Here is a 14,928-nt window from a genome sequence, read left to right on the forward strand (position 1 = left end):
AAATATTTGGTCTCCACAATCCTTTATTTCACTGTTAATACTGTATTACAGAACCTTTGTTTTTGATTCAGAACTAAATATGTCCTTTTAAATCAGAAAATATTGTTATGAATTTTGGGGTAGGCAAAAATAGATTTAGGTAGATCTGAATAGGTATCATGCTTCGTCTGTCGTGCTAGAGAATCTCACCTGTAATAAGTTCTGTGTTTAGGCAGTTTGTCAGATTAAGGTGTGTCTTCATCCCCATTTCAAGGAATGGGGCCTGATAAATAGTTCTATGGACTAAGATAATTCCCCTGCATGTGAAACCTCGGTGATCATACCTGTGTCCCTTATGGCAACACACCACATACATTAGCTAGATCCATTAGTACACCACATTCATTAAATCCCCACCCCCCCCCCCCCCCCCCCACTTACAATGAGTGACCATAAGAACTGAGCGGAAAGACAAGCAGGCAGCGGCCGCGCAGTGGTACACCATGGCTTTCACACATTGACCAGGCAGGCTGGGAGCCACACTCAGGAGAACTAGTGATTGGCCAGGGGAGGGGTGAGCAACAAACACCACACTGATTGGCAGAGTAGGGGAGGATGTGCGATTGGTCAAAGGAAGGGCAGAGAGCTTCTCGTGATTGGGGGTGAGAAAGGTAAAGGAGCGACACACTGATTGGCCACCAACCGCTGAGACCACGGCCATTCAGTGTGGAAGGCACGAACGACCAACAAGCTACGCACTGGTTGGAGGGCAAGCGACGGTGACGAAGAAGGACATGAAAGGTGACAAGTAAGCGACGCACTGGTTGGAGGGGAAGCGAGCTGACTTCAGAAGACCGCCAGTAAAACCGCTCGCTCGCCGGCATTTTCCTCTCTTCCCTTTGCTTCTTGTCTTCCCCTGACTGTCCCTTCGTGTTGGACCTGTTCCACTTGGTGGATGTTGGAAAGACAGTGGGTGCCGATGGTCATCCTCGCTTGGTGCAGTGCTGTGCTGTGTGGCGTGGGACGGACCGAGCAGGAGGCCGGCGTTTGCGCCAACAAACGGGGCCGAGTGGTTCGCGCCGACCAGAGCCGCGTCGGATGGAGCCTGAACGGACCGACCCGATATACAGACTGAGATAAGACCAACACAAACGCGCACACAACATTTCTTTTATTTATCCTCCCATTGTTCTGTATGTGAAGTGAAGTGTGCAGGATCCCAATGTGGGAATATTGTTCAGTTTTGATCATCGCGTTTCCCTGTCCTGATATTTATTAAATAAATCCTTTCATTATTTTCCCCTGTACATTTCACACCCATTTTGGTTGAATTATTGATTTCAGGTTGAAGACGCCTGCGGCCGTGAAGGTAAGCGGCATAGTTCATCCCGGCTCGTGTGTCGATCCGTCATAAATTGGAAACGCCTCCATTAAAGCTCGATTCATCCGTGGTGACGCTCGGTGTTAACGGAGCAAACCACACGACAATATAAAGAAATGGCATTGACAAAATTATTGACACCTGAGAGTTACTATTTGGTAGCACAGCCTTTTGACAAAATTTCTGCAGTCAAGCACTTCCTGTAGCCATGAATGAGCTTCCTAACCTCTCTACTGGCAGATTGGCCCACTCTTCTTGTACAAACTGCTCCAGTTCTCACAGATTTGAAGGGTGCCTTCTCCCAACTGCTCTTTTCAGATCTCCCCACAGGTGTTCAATGGGATTTAGACTTTCTAAAAGGTGCCAATCAATGAACCTCCTCCATGTTTAACTGCAGGGAAGGTGTTCTTTTCTTTGAAGGCTTCATTTTGTTTACTGTAAACGTAGAGATGATGTGCTTTACCAAAAAGCTCTACTTTGGCCTCATCTGTACACAGGACATTCTCCCAGAAGGATTTTGGCTTGTTCAGGTGTGTTTTGGCAAACTCTAGTCGGGCTTTCTTATGTCTCTCTCTCAGCATTGGGGTCCTCCTGGGTCTCCTACCATAGAACCCCCTTTCATTGAGTTGGCAACGGATGGTGCGAGTTGAAACTTTCGTACCTTGTGGCTGAAGGTCAGCTTGAATCCCTTTGGCAGTTGATCGAGGTGCTATCTCCACCATTCGAACAATCCTTCGCTGCAATCTTCTATTACGTTTTCTCTTGTGGCCACGTCCAGGGAGGTTGGCTACAGTGCCATGGGCCTCAAACGTCCTCATAATATTGCGTACGGTGGACACAGGAACATCAAGGTCTCTGGAGATGGACTTGTAGCCTTGAGATTTTCCATGCTTGGCTACAAGCTTGTCTGACCTCCTCAGACAATTCTCTGCTTTTCTTTCTTTTATCCATGCTCATTGTAGTACACACAGTGACACAAAACAGCAGAATGACTCCTTTTCTCTATTCAAACTGGTGGAATGAGTGATTTTTATGTTGCAGGCACCTGCAACTCACCATAGGTTAGTTCATTTCCAAAGTTAAGGAGAATCACCTGCTTGAAATCTAATTATTACAAACAACTTTCTGCAATTTATATTTCAATTTCTGGGCAAACTGCCAAAATCTAGGCTCTCTGCTCACCTTCACTCTTTCATTCCTCTTTTCTCCCGCCTCTGGAACAAACTCCCCCACTCTCTTCAATCCCACTCCACCCTTCAGGTCTTTAAAACAGCTGTTCACCACCATCTCTTATCTTCCCCCATCCAAAACCTTGATCTTTTTTACCGCCGTTAATTCACCCCAGATCCCCTTTAATGAAATACCGACTTCTTGCCTGGAAGTCCTAGCAGTGTCCATGTGTTTTTTTTTTTGCCTCTCCCACCCCCTGCCCCCCCCCCCCTTTCCCATGCCTTCTCCCCCCAAGCCCTCTCCCTCCCACAGATCTCCCGATGTCCCTGCTCTCAAATGTTGTACTTGTGTGCTTCCCCCTCTCTCCCCATCTTGTCTCCTGCTCCCTTCATTGCATGTTTTATGTGTCCGTGCATGTTTTCATGTTCCATGTGCTAGCTCTTAAACGAGCCTCGATCTTGTATCCAAAAAAAAATAAAAAATAAAAAAACTTCTAAAATATGCCAATAATATTGTCCGGGCCGTTTTAGAAAATCTTTGTGGAATAAGAGAAAATGTAGAAATTTTTTCAGCTTTTTTTGTTTTGTTCGACTGCAACCCAAACAAGGTTCAGACATATATGGCATCAGACATACATGGCGGCGGCCATCTTGGATTTTGACGTGGACACTAAGATTTTTTTTTATTTCAACGTTTTTCTGGAAGAAATGGTACATTATTTGAAAAAGGTGCAAGGGTGCCAATATTTTTGGCCACGACTGTAAGTGATTAAAAGACAGGATGCAACCAACATTCAAACAGTATGTAATTAATAGGCATATAGTCACACGGCTAAACAGATGGACGGCTTCACCAACCGTGTTTTTCGGATTTATATATTTTGATATATACAACGAGATAGATATAGACAGATTGACTGAATAGCTTCTTTTTTTTTTTTACTTCCTTTATATGTTCAAATCCTTTATATGGTATTATATAAAATTAGACATACAAGAATTACCTGAAAAAGGGTTTTAAAGATGAATTTTGGAGCCATTTTTCCTCACCTCCCATGCAGCCTATTTTAATTATTTAATTAAAAATCGCTTTTTCCAAATTTTCTTCCAATTTCATTCCACATTTCGACATAATTATTTAGGCTATAAGTTCAGATCGTGAAAGATGGAATCCGATTTCGAATATCAGCTTTTAATAAGCCTACACGATACATCATTCAATCTTCCCAGGAACCAATCACAGTCTACCTAACATGGCCAATCAGCATAACCACAAACAGACGAATTCGAACCACAAACTCAGCCATCTCTGTTTTATATATATATATATATATATATATATACACACACATACACACATGAGTAAGTCACAACAAAATTTAGCAAATCTATGAAGTAATGATTCTGAAGTCACATACACACAAAGTTTGTAGCAATTGTTTCACTCACTGAGAGCAGGATCAGCACAATTTCTGTACTGCGAAGGCGAGCATATAAGGGCATCTCCTGTTTAAAAAGGACAAAAGTACGTGTGAAAATACTTACATATAAAGTCACGTGAAAAAGTAAGGACACCCCATGTAAAGTTTTGACTTTTTCAACATATTTCAACATACAGCTATTTGATCTTCATTTCAACAATATTGATAGATAAAGGTGATATTGAAGGAGCTGTGGCTCCCACGTCGATCGAAAGAATGGACGCGACAAAAAGCTTGAATTCATCTGAGCTGCTTTATTCGAATCAAACACTCAGGCACTCTGGGAAAAACGTTTTACGGTCAGCAATATATATCTATTCCGCCAGGGGGTTTGCCCAGGCCTGGCGCCAGGGGGCGTGGCCCCGCGTCCCGGCTGCGGCCTGGCAAGCCGAGGGCGAGCCTGCCCGGGCGTCCCGACCGAGGCCTGGCAAGTCGAGCGCGGGCCTGCCCGGGCGTCCTGGACGAGCCCGGCCTGGTGATCGCTCCGCGTCCTTGATAGGTGCAAGGCGATTGTGTAACCCCAGCGGCAGCCGCTACACACGTCCCCCCAGAATCGACTTGCACCGGCAGGGTCAACTTGAGGGGGGTCCTGATGACCCGGCCGAAGCGACCCCTGGCGGGTCGTGGGAGGGGGTCCGGTGAGGTGGTGGGCGGTCGAGTGGGGGGCACCGTGGACGGGGGGCGGCCTCGCCGCGGCGGGAGGGCCACCCGTGGTGGGTGGTCGACGTCCACGTGCGCCGGCTTGAGGCGGTCCACTGCAATCCGGTCCGACCTGCCGCCGATGTCGATGACGAACGACTTGTCGTCCCGTCGCAGCACCCGGAAGGGCCCGTCGTACGGCGGCTGGAGTGGCCGCCGATGTGCGTCGTGACGCACAAAAACATACTCCGCGGTGCGGAGTGCTGGGGGGACGTAGGACTGGGGGTCACCGTGGTGGGATGTCGGCACGGGGGCAAACCGTCGGGCGGCCTCCTGGAGGTCCGAGCGCTGGCGAGCTGCGGACCAGGGGCTGGTAGCGTCGGGCACGAATTCGCCCGGGACGCGTAGCACCTGGCCATAGACCAGCTCGGCGGTGGATGCCTGGAGGTCCTCCTTGGGGGCCGTGCGAAGGCCCAAAAGGACCCACGGCAGCCGGTCGGCCCAACCGCCGTCTTGAAGGCCGGCCATGAGCGCGGCCTTCATGGAGCGGTGGAATCGCTCGCACAACCCGTTTGCTTGGGGGTGGTAGGCCGTAGTACGGTGGAGCTTGACCCCCAGGTTGCGGGCGACCGCGCCCCACAGCTCGGAGGTGAACTGTGGTCCGCGGTCTGACGAGATGTCCGCCGGTGCGCCGAAGCGGGCGACCCAGGTGGCGATGAAGGCCTGCGCCACGTCGGCGGTGGTGGTGGAGACGAGGGGAACGGCCTCCGGCCACCTGGTGGTCCTGTCCACCATGGTGAGCAGGTGTGTGAACCCTCGTGATGGGGGAAGGGGGCCCACCAGATCCACGTTGACGTGGTCGAAACGTCGTTCGGGCACGGTGAAAGGTGCCAGCGGGGCCTGAGTGTGTCGGTGGACCTTGGCCCGTTGGCAGGCGGTGCAGGCGCTGGTCCAATCGCGGACGTCCCGACGAAGGCCGTGCCAGACGAAACGCGCCGACACCAGCCTCTGGGAAGCTTTCCGGCCCGGGTGGGAAAGGCCGTGGAGGGAGGCGAAGATGCGGCGTTGCCAGGTGACGGGCACGATGGGGCGAGGCCGGCCTTGGGAGACGTCGCAGAGCAGGACAGTGTCCGCGCAGGGGATGTCGGCCAGGCGGAGGCCCGTGTCCGCCGCCCGGAGGGCTTGCACCGTGGTGTCGGTGGTTTGGTCCGCCGCCATAAGCGCAAAATCCACGCCCAGGTGGACCGCGTTCGCGCTGGCCCGGGAAAGACAGTCGGCCACGGCGTTGTTTTTGCCGGCGACGTGCCGGATGTCCGTGGTAAACTCCGACACGGCGGAGAGGTGGCGCTGTTGGCGGGCCGACCATGGCTCCGTGACCTTGGCCATGGCGTAAACCAACGGCTTGTGGTCGACGAACGCCGTGAAAGGTCGGCCCTCCAGGAGGTGGCGGAAATGGCGGACGGCCAGGTGTAGACCGAGGAGCTCCCGGTCAAACGTGCTGTATTTGAGCTCGTTCGGCCGGAGCTGCCGGCTGAAAAAAGCGAGTGGCTGCCAAACCCCGTTCACCCATTGCTCATGTACGGCGCCCACCGCGTAGTCGGAGGCATCCGTGGTGAGGGCGATGGGAGCGTTGAGCACCGGGTGAGCGAGCAGTGTTGCGTCGGCAAGGGCCCGCTTTGAGCTTTGGAAGGCCGCATCCATTGCTGCGGACCAGGCGATGTCGTGCTTGGCCGGCTTGCCCTGGAGGGCTTCGTAGAGGGGCCGCATGAGTTGAGCAGCGCGGGGCACGAAGCGGTGATAAAAATTCACCATTCCCAGGAATTCCTGCAGGGCCTTTATGGTGCGGGGACGCGGGAAAGTGGTGATGGCCTCGACCTTGGTTGGCAGCGGCACAGCCCCGTTCTTGGTGATGTGGTGGCCCAAAAAATCAACGGCCGTCGTGCCGAAGTGGCATTTGGCCGGGTTGACGATGAGGCCGTTCTCGCTGAGGCGCCCGAACAGTGTTCGGAGGTGGAGGAGGTGCTCGGCCCGGGACGTGCTGGCGACGAGGATGTCGTCCAGGTAAACGAAAAGGAACGGCAGGTCACGCAGCACGCCGTCCATCAAGCGCTGGAACGCCTGAGCCGCGTTCTTGAGACCAAACGGCATCCGCAAGAAGTCGAATAAGCCGAACGGCGTGATGACTGCCGTTTTAGGGACGTCGGCCGCCCTGACAGGTACCTGGTGATATCCCCGTATGAGATCAATTTTCGAAAAAATGACCCGTCCCGCCAGACGGGCGGAGAAGTCTTGGATATGCGGGATCGGGTACCTGTCGGGTGTTGTAGCGTCATTAAGACGGCGGTAGTCGCCACACGGGCGCCATCCACCCCCCGGCTTTGGCACGATGTGCAGTGGCGAGGCCCACGCGCTATCGGAGCGCCGCACGATGCCTAGGTGCTCCAACGCGTCGAATTCGGCCTTCGCAACGGCAAGCTTGGCTGGGTCGAGGCGGCGGGCCCTGGCGTAGACCGGCGGGCCCGTGGTTGGTATGTGGTGCTCGATCCCATGCCGTACTGCGACGGCCGAAAACGTCGGCCGCGTGAGGGCCGGGAACTCCGCGAGCAGGCGAGCAAACTCGTTCGCCGCCGGGACGGTGCATGCCAGCTCGGTCGGCGCGGAGCTGCTCAATGTGCATACCAGGGAGCTGAAGGTTTCAGCGTTGATTAAACGACGCCGTTGGACGTCCACCAGCAGTCCGTGTGCGCAGAGGAAGTCGGCGCCTAGCAGAGCCATGGGCACGTTGGCGGTTACAAACGTCCAAGCAAAGCGTTGGCCGCCGAAGCAGAGGGTGACGTTGCGCGGGCCGAAGGTGCGGATAGTCGATCCGTTGGCCGCAACCAAGGAGGGGCCGCAAACCGCGGATTGCCTGTCCTGGTCAGAGGCGGGCATGACGCTCACTTGGGCGCCGGTGTCGCACAGGAAGCGCCGTCCGGACGCTTTATCCGTGATGAACAGTAAGTTGCCCGTGTGACTGTGGCCGGCGCTCATGGCAGGTAATGAACGCCGGCCTGGCCGTTTCCCGACCCGCCGAAGGTGCACGGGGGTCGGCATGTCCGGGCCTTCTGTCCGAACCTGGCATGATAGGAACACCACGCTTGGTCGGGTGGAGGCTTCGGACGTCGTGCTGGACGTGGTCGGCTCGGTATAGCGGCCGCCAATTGCGTCGGCAGTTCGGCCGTCGAACGCGCCGGGTGCTCGGGCGCCATGGATGGTGCATCAGGCGGCGGCGGGTCCCATGTCGCCGCTGCGATGCGCTGTCCCGCGGCGGAGATTTTGTCGGCTTCTCTGGCAAGGGCCCGGGGATCTGTGATCGTCGTGCTTGCCAGGGCGAGGCGTACCGGGTTAGGCAGCTGACGGAGGAACAGCTCCCGGAACAGGAATGCCGGAGAGTGCTCGCCGAGCAGCGAAAGCATGTAGTCCATTCGCTCGGAAGGGCGCGTGTCGCCGAGCTCAGGCAAATCGAGCAGGCGCCGTGCGCGTTCCGCCGCTGGGAGGGCGAAAGCATCGAGGAGAAGCTTCTTAATCGCGCCGTATTTGTCCGCGGCTGGCGGGCTCTCGAGGAGGCTCAGGGCGCGGGCTGCGGTGGCCGACCCGAGCGCAGCGACCACGTGGTGGAAGCGGGTGTCGTCCGCCGTGATGCCCCGCAGGGCGAACAGGGACTCCGCTTGTGCGAACCAAACCGCCGCGTGAGCCTCCCAGAAGGTAGGCAGTTTAAGGGCGACTGCCGTGTCCATGTCGGTAGGTCACCAATGAAGGAGCTGTGGCTCCCACGTCGATCGAAAGAATGGACGCGACAAAAAGCTTGAATTCATCTGAGCTGCTTTATTCGAATCAAACACTCAGGCACTCTGGGAAAAACGTTTTACGGTCAGCAATATATATCTATTCCGCCAGGGGGTTTGCCCAGGCCTGGCGCCAGGGGGCGTGGCCCCGCGTCCCGGCTGCGGCCTGGCAAGCCGAGGGCGAGCCTGCCCGGGCGTCCCGACCGAGGCCTGGCAAGTCGAGCGCGGGCCTGCCCGGGCGTCCTGGACGAGCCCGGCCTGGTGATCGCTCCGCGTCCTTGATAGGTGCAAGGCGATTGTGTAACCCCAGCGGCAGCCGCTACAATATAATATAACAAATATCATGAAACATTTACATTTTGTAGTCCATTGTATAATTTAAATAAACATAAATGCAAATTTCGCATGTGGAAAAAGTAAGTACACCCCTACATTTATCACGACTTCAAATACCTAAAATTTGAATCAGGTGCACCAGCTCAGGTGCAAATGATTAGAACATCGTAGAGTATCTTGGAGGAACCTGTCTTATTTAAACCTCAGAAATTTAATTTGGTTTGCTTTTTGTTGTTGAAGTGTGTGGCGTCACCATGCCTCGATCAAAAGAGCTCTCTGAGGCCTTCAGAAAGAAGGTTATAGATGCTTACGAGTCTGGGAAGGGATTTAAAAAGATATCCAAACAATTTGAAATCAATCATTTGACTGTCCGGAAGATCATCTACAAGTGGAGAAGATTCCAAACAACTGCCAACTTGTTCAGGCCAGGCCGTCCCAGCAAGTTCAGCCAGAGAGCAGACTGCAAGATGCTGAAAGAAGCCTCTAAGAACCCCAGAATGTCATCACGGGACCTACAGGTAGCTCTTGCCACTGTTGATGACAAAGTGCACGAGTCTACCATTAGAAAGAGGCTGCACAAATTTGATCTACATGGGAGGTGTGCCACGAGGAAACCTTTGCTGTCCAGAAAGAACATCAGGGCAAGACTAAAGTTTGCCAATGAACACCTTGGCAAAGACCAGCACTTCTGGAACAATGTGCTCTGGACAGATGAGTCAAAGGTCGAGCTATTTGGCCACAGTACCAGAAGACATGTTTGGCGAAAACCAAAGACAGCATTTGACCACAAGAACCTGATACCAACTGTAAAGCATGGTGGTGCAAATATTATGGTTTGGGGCAGCTTTGCTGCATCAGGGCCTGGGCAGCTCACCATCATATAATCCACTATGAATTCTTCATTGTACCAGATGGTGCTTGAGGATAATGTGAGGCCCTCTGTCGGAGTGTTGAAGCTCAACCGAAGCTGGACCTTGCAACATGACAATGACCTTAAACATACCAGTAAATCCACCAAGGAATTGCTGAAAACAAAGAAATGGAGGGTTCTGGAATGGCCAAGTCAAAGCCCGGATCTAAATCCCATCGAGATGTTGTGGGGGGATTTGAAACGAGCTGTGCATGCAAGAAACCCCTCAAACACCACCATCTCCTCAACCTCAACCTCAAACCCCTCAAACAAATAACTTCAGAATCAGCACAGCTGAAAGAATTCTGCATGGAGGAGTGGGCAAAAATTTCGCCCAGTCGATGTCAGAGACTGGTAGACAGTTATTAGAAATGCCTACTTGAGGTTGTTTCTGCCAAAGGGGGCAATACCACCTATTAGAGCCAAGGGTGTACTTACTTTTTCCACATGCAAAATTTGCATTTATGTTTATTTAAATTATACAATGGACTACAAAATGTAAATGTTTCATGATATTTGTTATATTATATCACCTTTATCTATCAATATTGTTGAAATGAAGATCAAATAGCTGTATGTTGAAATATGTTGAAAAAGTCAAAATTTTACATGGGGTGTACTTACTTTTTCACGTGACTGTATTCTTACAGACATTGAGCTTGGTAATCCTGTTCATGAGGAGGAAGCAATCAGCCAAATTGCCCTGCCAGCATTTTAACTGGTGATTTGTAAATTCAGTGAGATGTTAAATAACAGTGGATCAGTCTTTAATCTACAAAAATGAATAAATAAATAAATAAATAACAGCAAAACTTAATACTGTATGACATTGCCTATTAAAAGCTACTAAATTCACATGTTAGTTTGAGTAATGATGTCACAATCGTGCTGTGTGCAGAATCCCTTCGCAACCATTATCGGACAGGCGTGCTGATTGATTTTCCCAACCATGTGTTCTGCAATGCACAATGCTAACAATCTCGTTTTTAAAGAAAAAGTTGTAAATTGCAACGATGTGGAAAGAAAATGCATAACAGTTGTTCTTAATCATACAGTATATAGACTACCTTGGACATAGTTCTGTATTAAAATATCAACTTTGGCCTAAAGGGGAGTGTGAGGACTTGTGAAGTATTTGGGGATACCTGCACATTACTTTCAGATCAGCAGTGGGATTTCAGCCTCCCCTCTTCCCCAACACATTTATCATCATATATTTTGTACAATTTGGGGCTGTGATCTGCCCCATGCAATATATTGCAATCTATCTAGTTCCTCCTCTCTCCCCTTTAATTGCCTCAATCAGAGTCTGGTTTTAAGTGTATTGTTGAGTATTCTTTTATTTTCCACTGTCAAAAGGAATTATCGGCTGTGTCTGAAAATGCCAATTGTTTTTCATGGAAATAGCTTTTGAAGCTCCTATAACTTGAGGAAGCAATGAATGCAGATTTTTGGAAACAACTTGTATGTACATAAACACACAGACAGTTGCGATAAAAAAACAATTAAACAAAGAAGTGTAAAATGACAGCGTAAAAGTAACAGAGAGCAAATCATACCAGGCATGTGCATCATGCGACAGTTGCAATTTTCATACACGTAGCGAGTCTCACACTCAATGCGGCAGGCTGTGATGCTGTACGTATCAAAGTAGTCTGAGATTTGGGGTTGATCAATACAGACTCCCCAAGGAGGTGGGAGGTAGATTAGCTATGGAAGCAGGGTTTCAAGGTAAGGAGCGACATGAAAATAAGGGTTCAGAAAAATGTGTACAACAAGCATCTGCGGTATGTTTACAAACATTAACGAGAACGGCACTCAGCAGAGAGCATACCTCCGCCTGGTTGGCCATATCACTCAATGGTGAAGAATCACTTAAAATTATATAAGCTGGATCCGGATCCAGAACTTCACCAAAATTGAATCGATTCTTCCTTGTCACACACACAACCGATCCACCAAGTTTTGTCGAAATGCGTCCACAACTTTTTGAGATATCCTGCTATGTATCGTTTGTGGTCCACTCACTGAGGGTACTCAATCGAGGGTACTCAATCGGACCAACGGTTCACCTAATGGTGAAGAATCACTTAAAAAATTATACGAGCCAGATCCGAATCGGGATCTTCACCAAAATCTAATCATCTCGTTCTTGTCATATACGCTATATCTCTGCCAAATTTCGTCCGAATCCATCCACAACTTTTTGAGATAGCTTGTTAACAAACAAACAAACAAATGAAAAATCGGTCAGACCGAGGACTTGCCGGAATGTACTTTTTTATCGGCCATTTTGGACAAATATGGAGGCCGAATCATGGAACCGATGACGTCATAATTTTTTTTTTCTGAACTAATTTATTCCTAGATTATCCTCAAGACATTTCATCTTGATCAGATGAAGTTTTGTACTTGTCGAATTATGACGTCATAATGGAGGCACCTATGGCATCATCATTAACATATTTTATTCCCCATGGAATTCTTTACAATGAGCCATGTCTCAATTCTTTCCATTCAGCACTTTCGGAGATATAGAGGTGCAAAGTTTTTCGGTTTTTCCAAGATGGCGGCCGAACCACGTGACCGATGACATCATTATTTGTTTTCTAAACTAATTTATTCCTAGATTATGCTCAAGAAATTTCATCTTCATCGGATGAAGTTTTGTACTTGTCGAATTATGACGTCATAATGGAGGCACCTATGACATCATCATTAACATATTTTATTCCCCATGGAGTTCTTTACAATGAGCCATATCTCAATTTTTTTAATGCGGCGTTTTCGGCGATATAGAGGTGCAACGGTTTTTGGTTTTTCCAAGATGGCGCCCATACCACGTGACCAATGACGTCATAATTATCATTATAACATTATACAGGTGCGGGGTGCATTATAACAAATTTCCTGTTAATCGGACCAACGGTTGCCGAGAAAATCATTTATTCTGTGCGGACAAAAAGACAAACAAACAGACAAGCAAACAAACGAATAAACAAACAGATCCAAATGCAATACCATCTCCTCCTGCGAGGGTAATAAATATTGAAAATAATGAAATAGGATTCAACATTATGGTTTGATGCATGTAAAACGTTTCTCAAAGTTTTATTGTCAAGGTTTATCAAGATCATCATATAGCATTTATCATAATTTGGTCTCGATAAGCCAAGAAACTCTGGTCTTTGTTGTGGGAGATTCAATTTGCAGTAAATGTGAAGTCATGCATCGCAGGTGACACCAACATGCATTTTAAGGCCATTTTCCCTGCTAGAGCGGGGGTTAGCCTTGCGGTCCCCATGACAATCTTCTCCATTTTGCCCTATTTTCTGCATCTCTCCTTGTTAACCTCCTTGCCCGCATTTCTTCTTCCACCATCTTTAGCCAAGTCTTTCTTGGTCTTCCCCGTCCTCTAATTCCTTCTACATTAATTTCCATCACTCTTTTCAACCAGTCACTTTCATCCTTCCTCAACACATGACCAAACCAACTCAACCTGTTCCTCTTCACAGCATCAATCACAGGCAATATTCCCATCATCTTTCGCAATTCATCATTTGTCTTCCTCTCTCTCAACGATACTCCGCACATCCATCGAACCATTCGCATTTCCACCCTTTCCAGCCTTCGTTGCTGCTCTACGTTCATTACCCATGTCTCGCTCCCATAAATCATAACACTTCTCACACATGCAGCATACACCTTTCCCTTCAGCTTCAACGACACTCCCCTCATCATCAGCACGCCACTCAATTCCCGAAACTTCTTCCATGCACATCTCACTCGAGCAACCGTTGCCGAGTCTGATCCACCTTCTCCATTCAGCATGTCTCCGAGGTAGCAAAATGTTTTCACACCTTCCAGCTTCACGCCGTCTCCAAGATCCAACTCAACATTTCCTCCATCTGCAGCTCCCTCTGCGCACACCTTACATTTGAATGTAGCTGCCACACTGGTAAATGACCCTCTCAGACCACTACATTTTTGATGAACCCACTCAGCGCACATTGTACATTGAATGGAGTTCACTCCGACACCCTTCCTGCACACAGCACACGGCCACTTCCCAGTTCTTTCCACCTCATCACATGCTTTACCACTTGCCATCACCTTCGTCTTTCCGATATTCACCTTCAGACCTTTTGTCTCCATACATTCCTTCCACTTGTTCATCTTCTCCTTCAGTCCATCCATACTTTCCGCAATCAACACCAGATCATCTGCATACAACAACTCCCACGGTAAACCCTCCTTTACGTTCTGAGCCAGCACCTCCATCACAGCTACAAATAGTAGTGGACTTAGTACCGACCCCTGATGCACTCCCACCTTCACCTCAAACTCACCACTGTTCCCGTGCTTTGGCCTTACAGCTGTGCGCGCTCTTTTGTACATTGCCTCCACTACTCTGATCAACCATTCCTCCACTCCTAACTTCCTCAATGCCCATGTCAATACTTTACGTGGAACCCTATCAAATGCTTTCTCCAGATCAACAAACCCAAAAAACAACTTCTTCCTCTTCTCCATGTACTTCTCCTGCAACTGCCTCACAATGAAAAGCGCATCTGTCGTTCCTCTTCCTGGCATAAATCCAAACTGCATTTCGTCGATCTTCACTTTCTTCCTTATCCTCCTCTCCAACACCCTTTCCAATACCTTCATTCCATGCTCCAATAACTTTATCGCTCAGTACGAGCCACACTCCAGAGGTTCACCTTTCCCCTTGTATAGAGGGACGAGGGTACTCAGTTCCCAATCCACTGGAATGCGGCCTTCTTTCACCACCAGATTACAGATCTCTGTCATTCTCTTCACACCCCAACTTCCTGCTGCCTTCAACATATCTCCCACAACTCCCGTCGGCCCTCCCGCTTTTCCACTTTTCATTGCTTTTATCGCTTCCTCAACTTCCTTCTCAGTTGTCTTCTTTGCCGGTCCTAAAACTGGGTTACTCTCTATGTTGCCATCCCATTCATTCTCTGTATTCAACAGCATTTCCATATATCTTTTCCATCTTCCTTTAATTCCATCTGGGTCGACAACGATTTGTCCCACTTCATCCTTCAAGCAACTCACCCCCATCACATCACACCTCTCTTTCGCTATGTGCTTTGCAATCCTGAATACTGCTTTCTGACCCTCTTCCGAATCCAAGCGTTCTCCGAACATTTTCCTACATGCCTCCTGCGCCTTTGCTACCTCT

At 49.5% G+C, this 14,928-nt stretch overlaps 1 protein-coding gene across 3 annotated transcripts in view; it reads right to left on the minus strand.

Moving 5' to 3' along the window:
• The window catches only part of LOC137431604 (acid-sensing ion channel 1C), a 203,968-nt gene that overhangs the window by 21,482 nt on the left and 167,558 nt on the right, over positions 1–14,928 (minus strand). For all 3 annotated transcript variants that reach the window (XM_078782084.1, XM_078782086.1, XM_078782085.1), the window contains 2 exons: positions 11,279–11,429; positions 3,979–4,035 (listed from right to left, as the gene is read on the minus strand). In XM_078782084.1, coding sequence (XP_078638210.1) covers positions 3,979–4,035; positions 11,279–11,429 — 208 coding nt within the window. The remainder of the gene's footprint in view (positions 1–3,978; positions 4,036–11,278; positions 11,430–14,928) is intronic.

The sequence above is a fragment of the Myxine glutinosa genome, chromosome 7 (genome assembly GCF_964187855.1).
Source record: "Myxine glutinosa chromosome 7, kmMyxGlut1.1, whole genome shotgun sequence".
In the NCBI taxonomy this organism is placed as follows: domain Eukaryota; kingdom Metazoa; phylum Chordata; class Myxini; order Myxiniformes; family Myxinidae; genus Myxine; species Myxine glutinosa.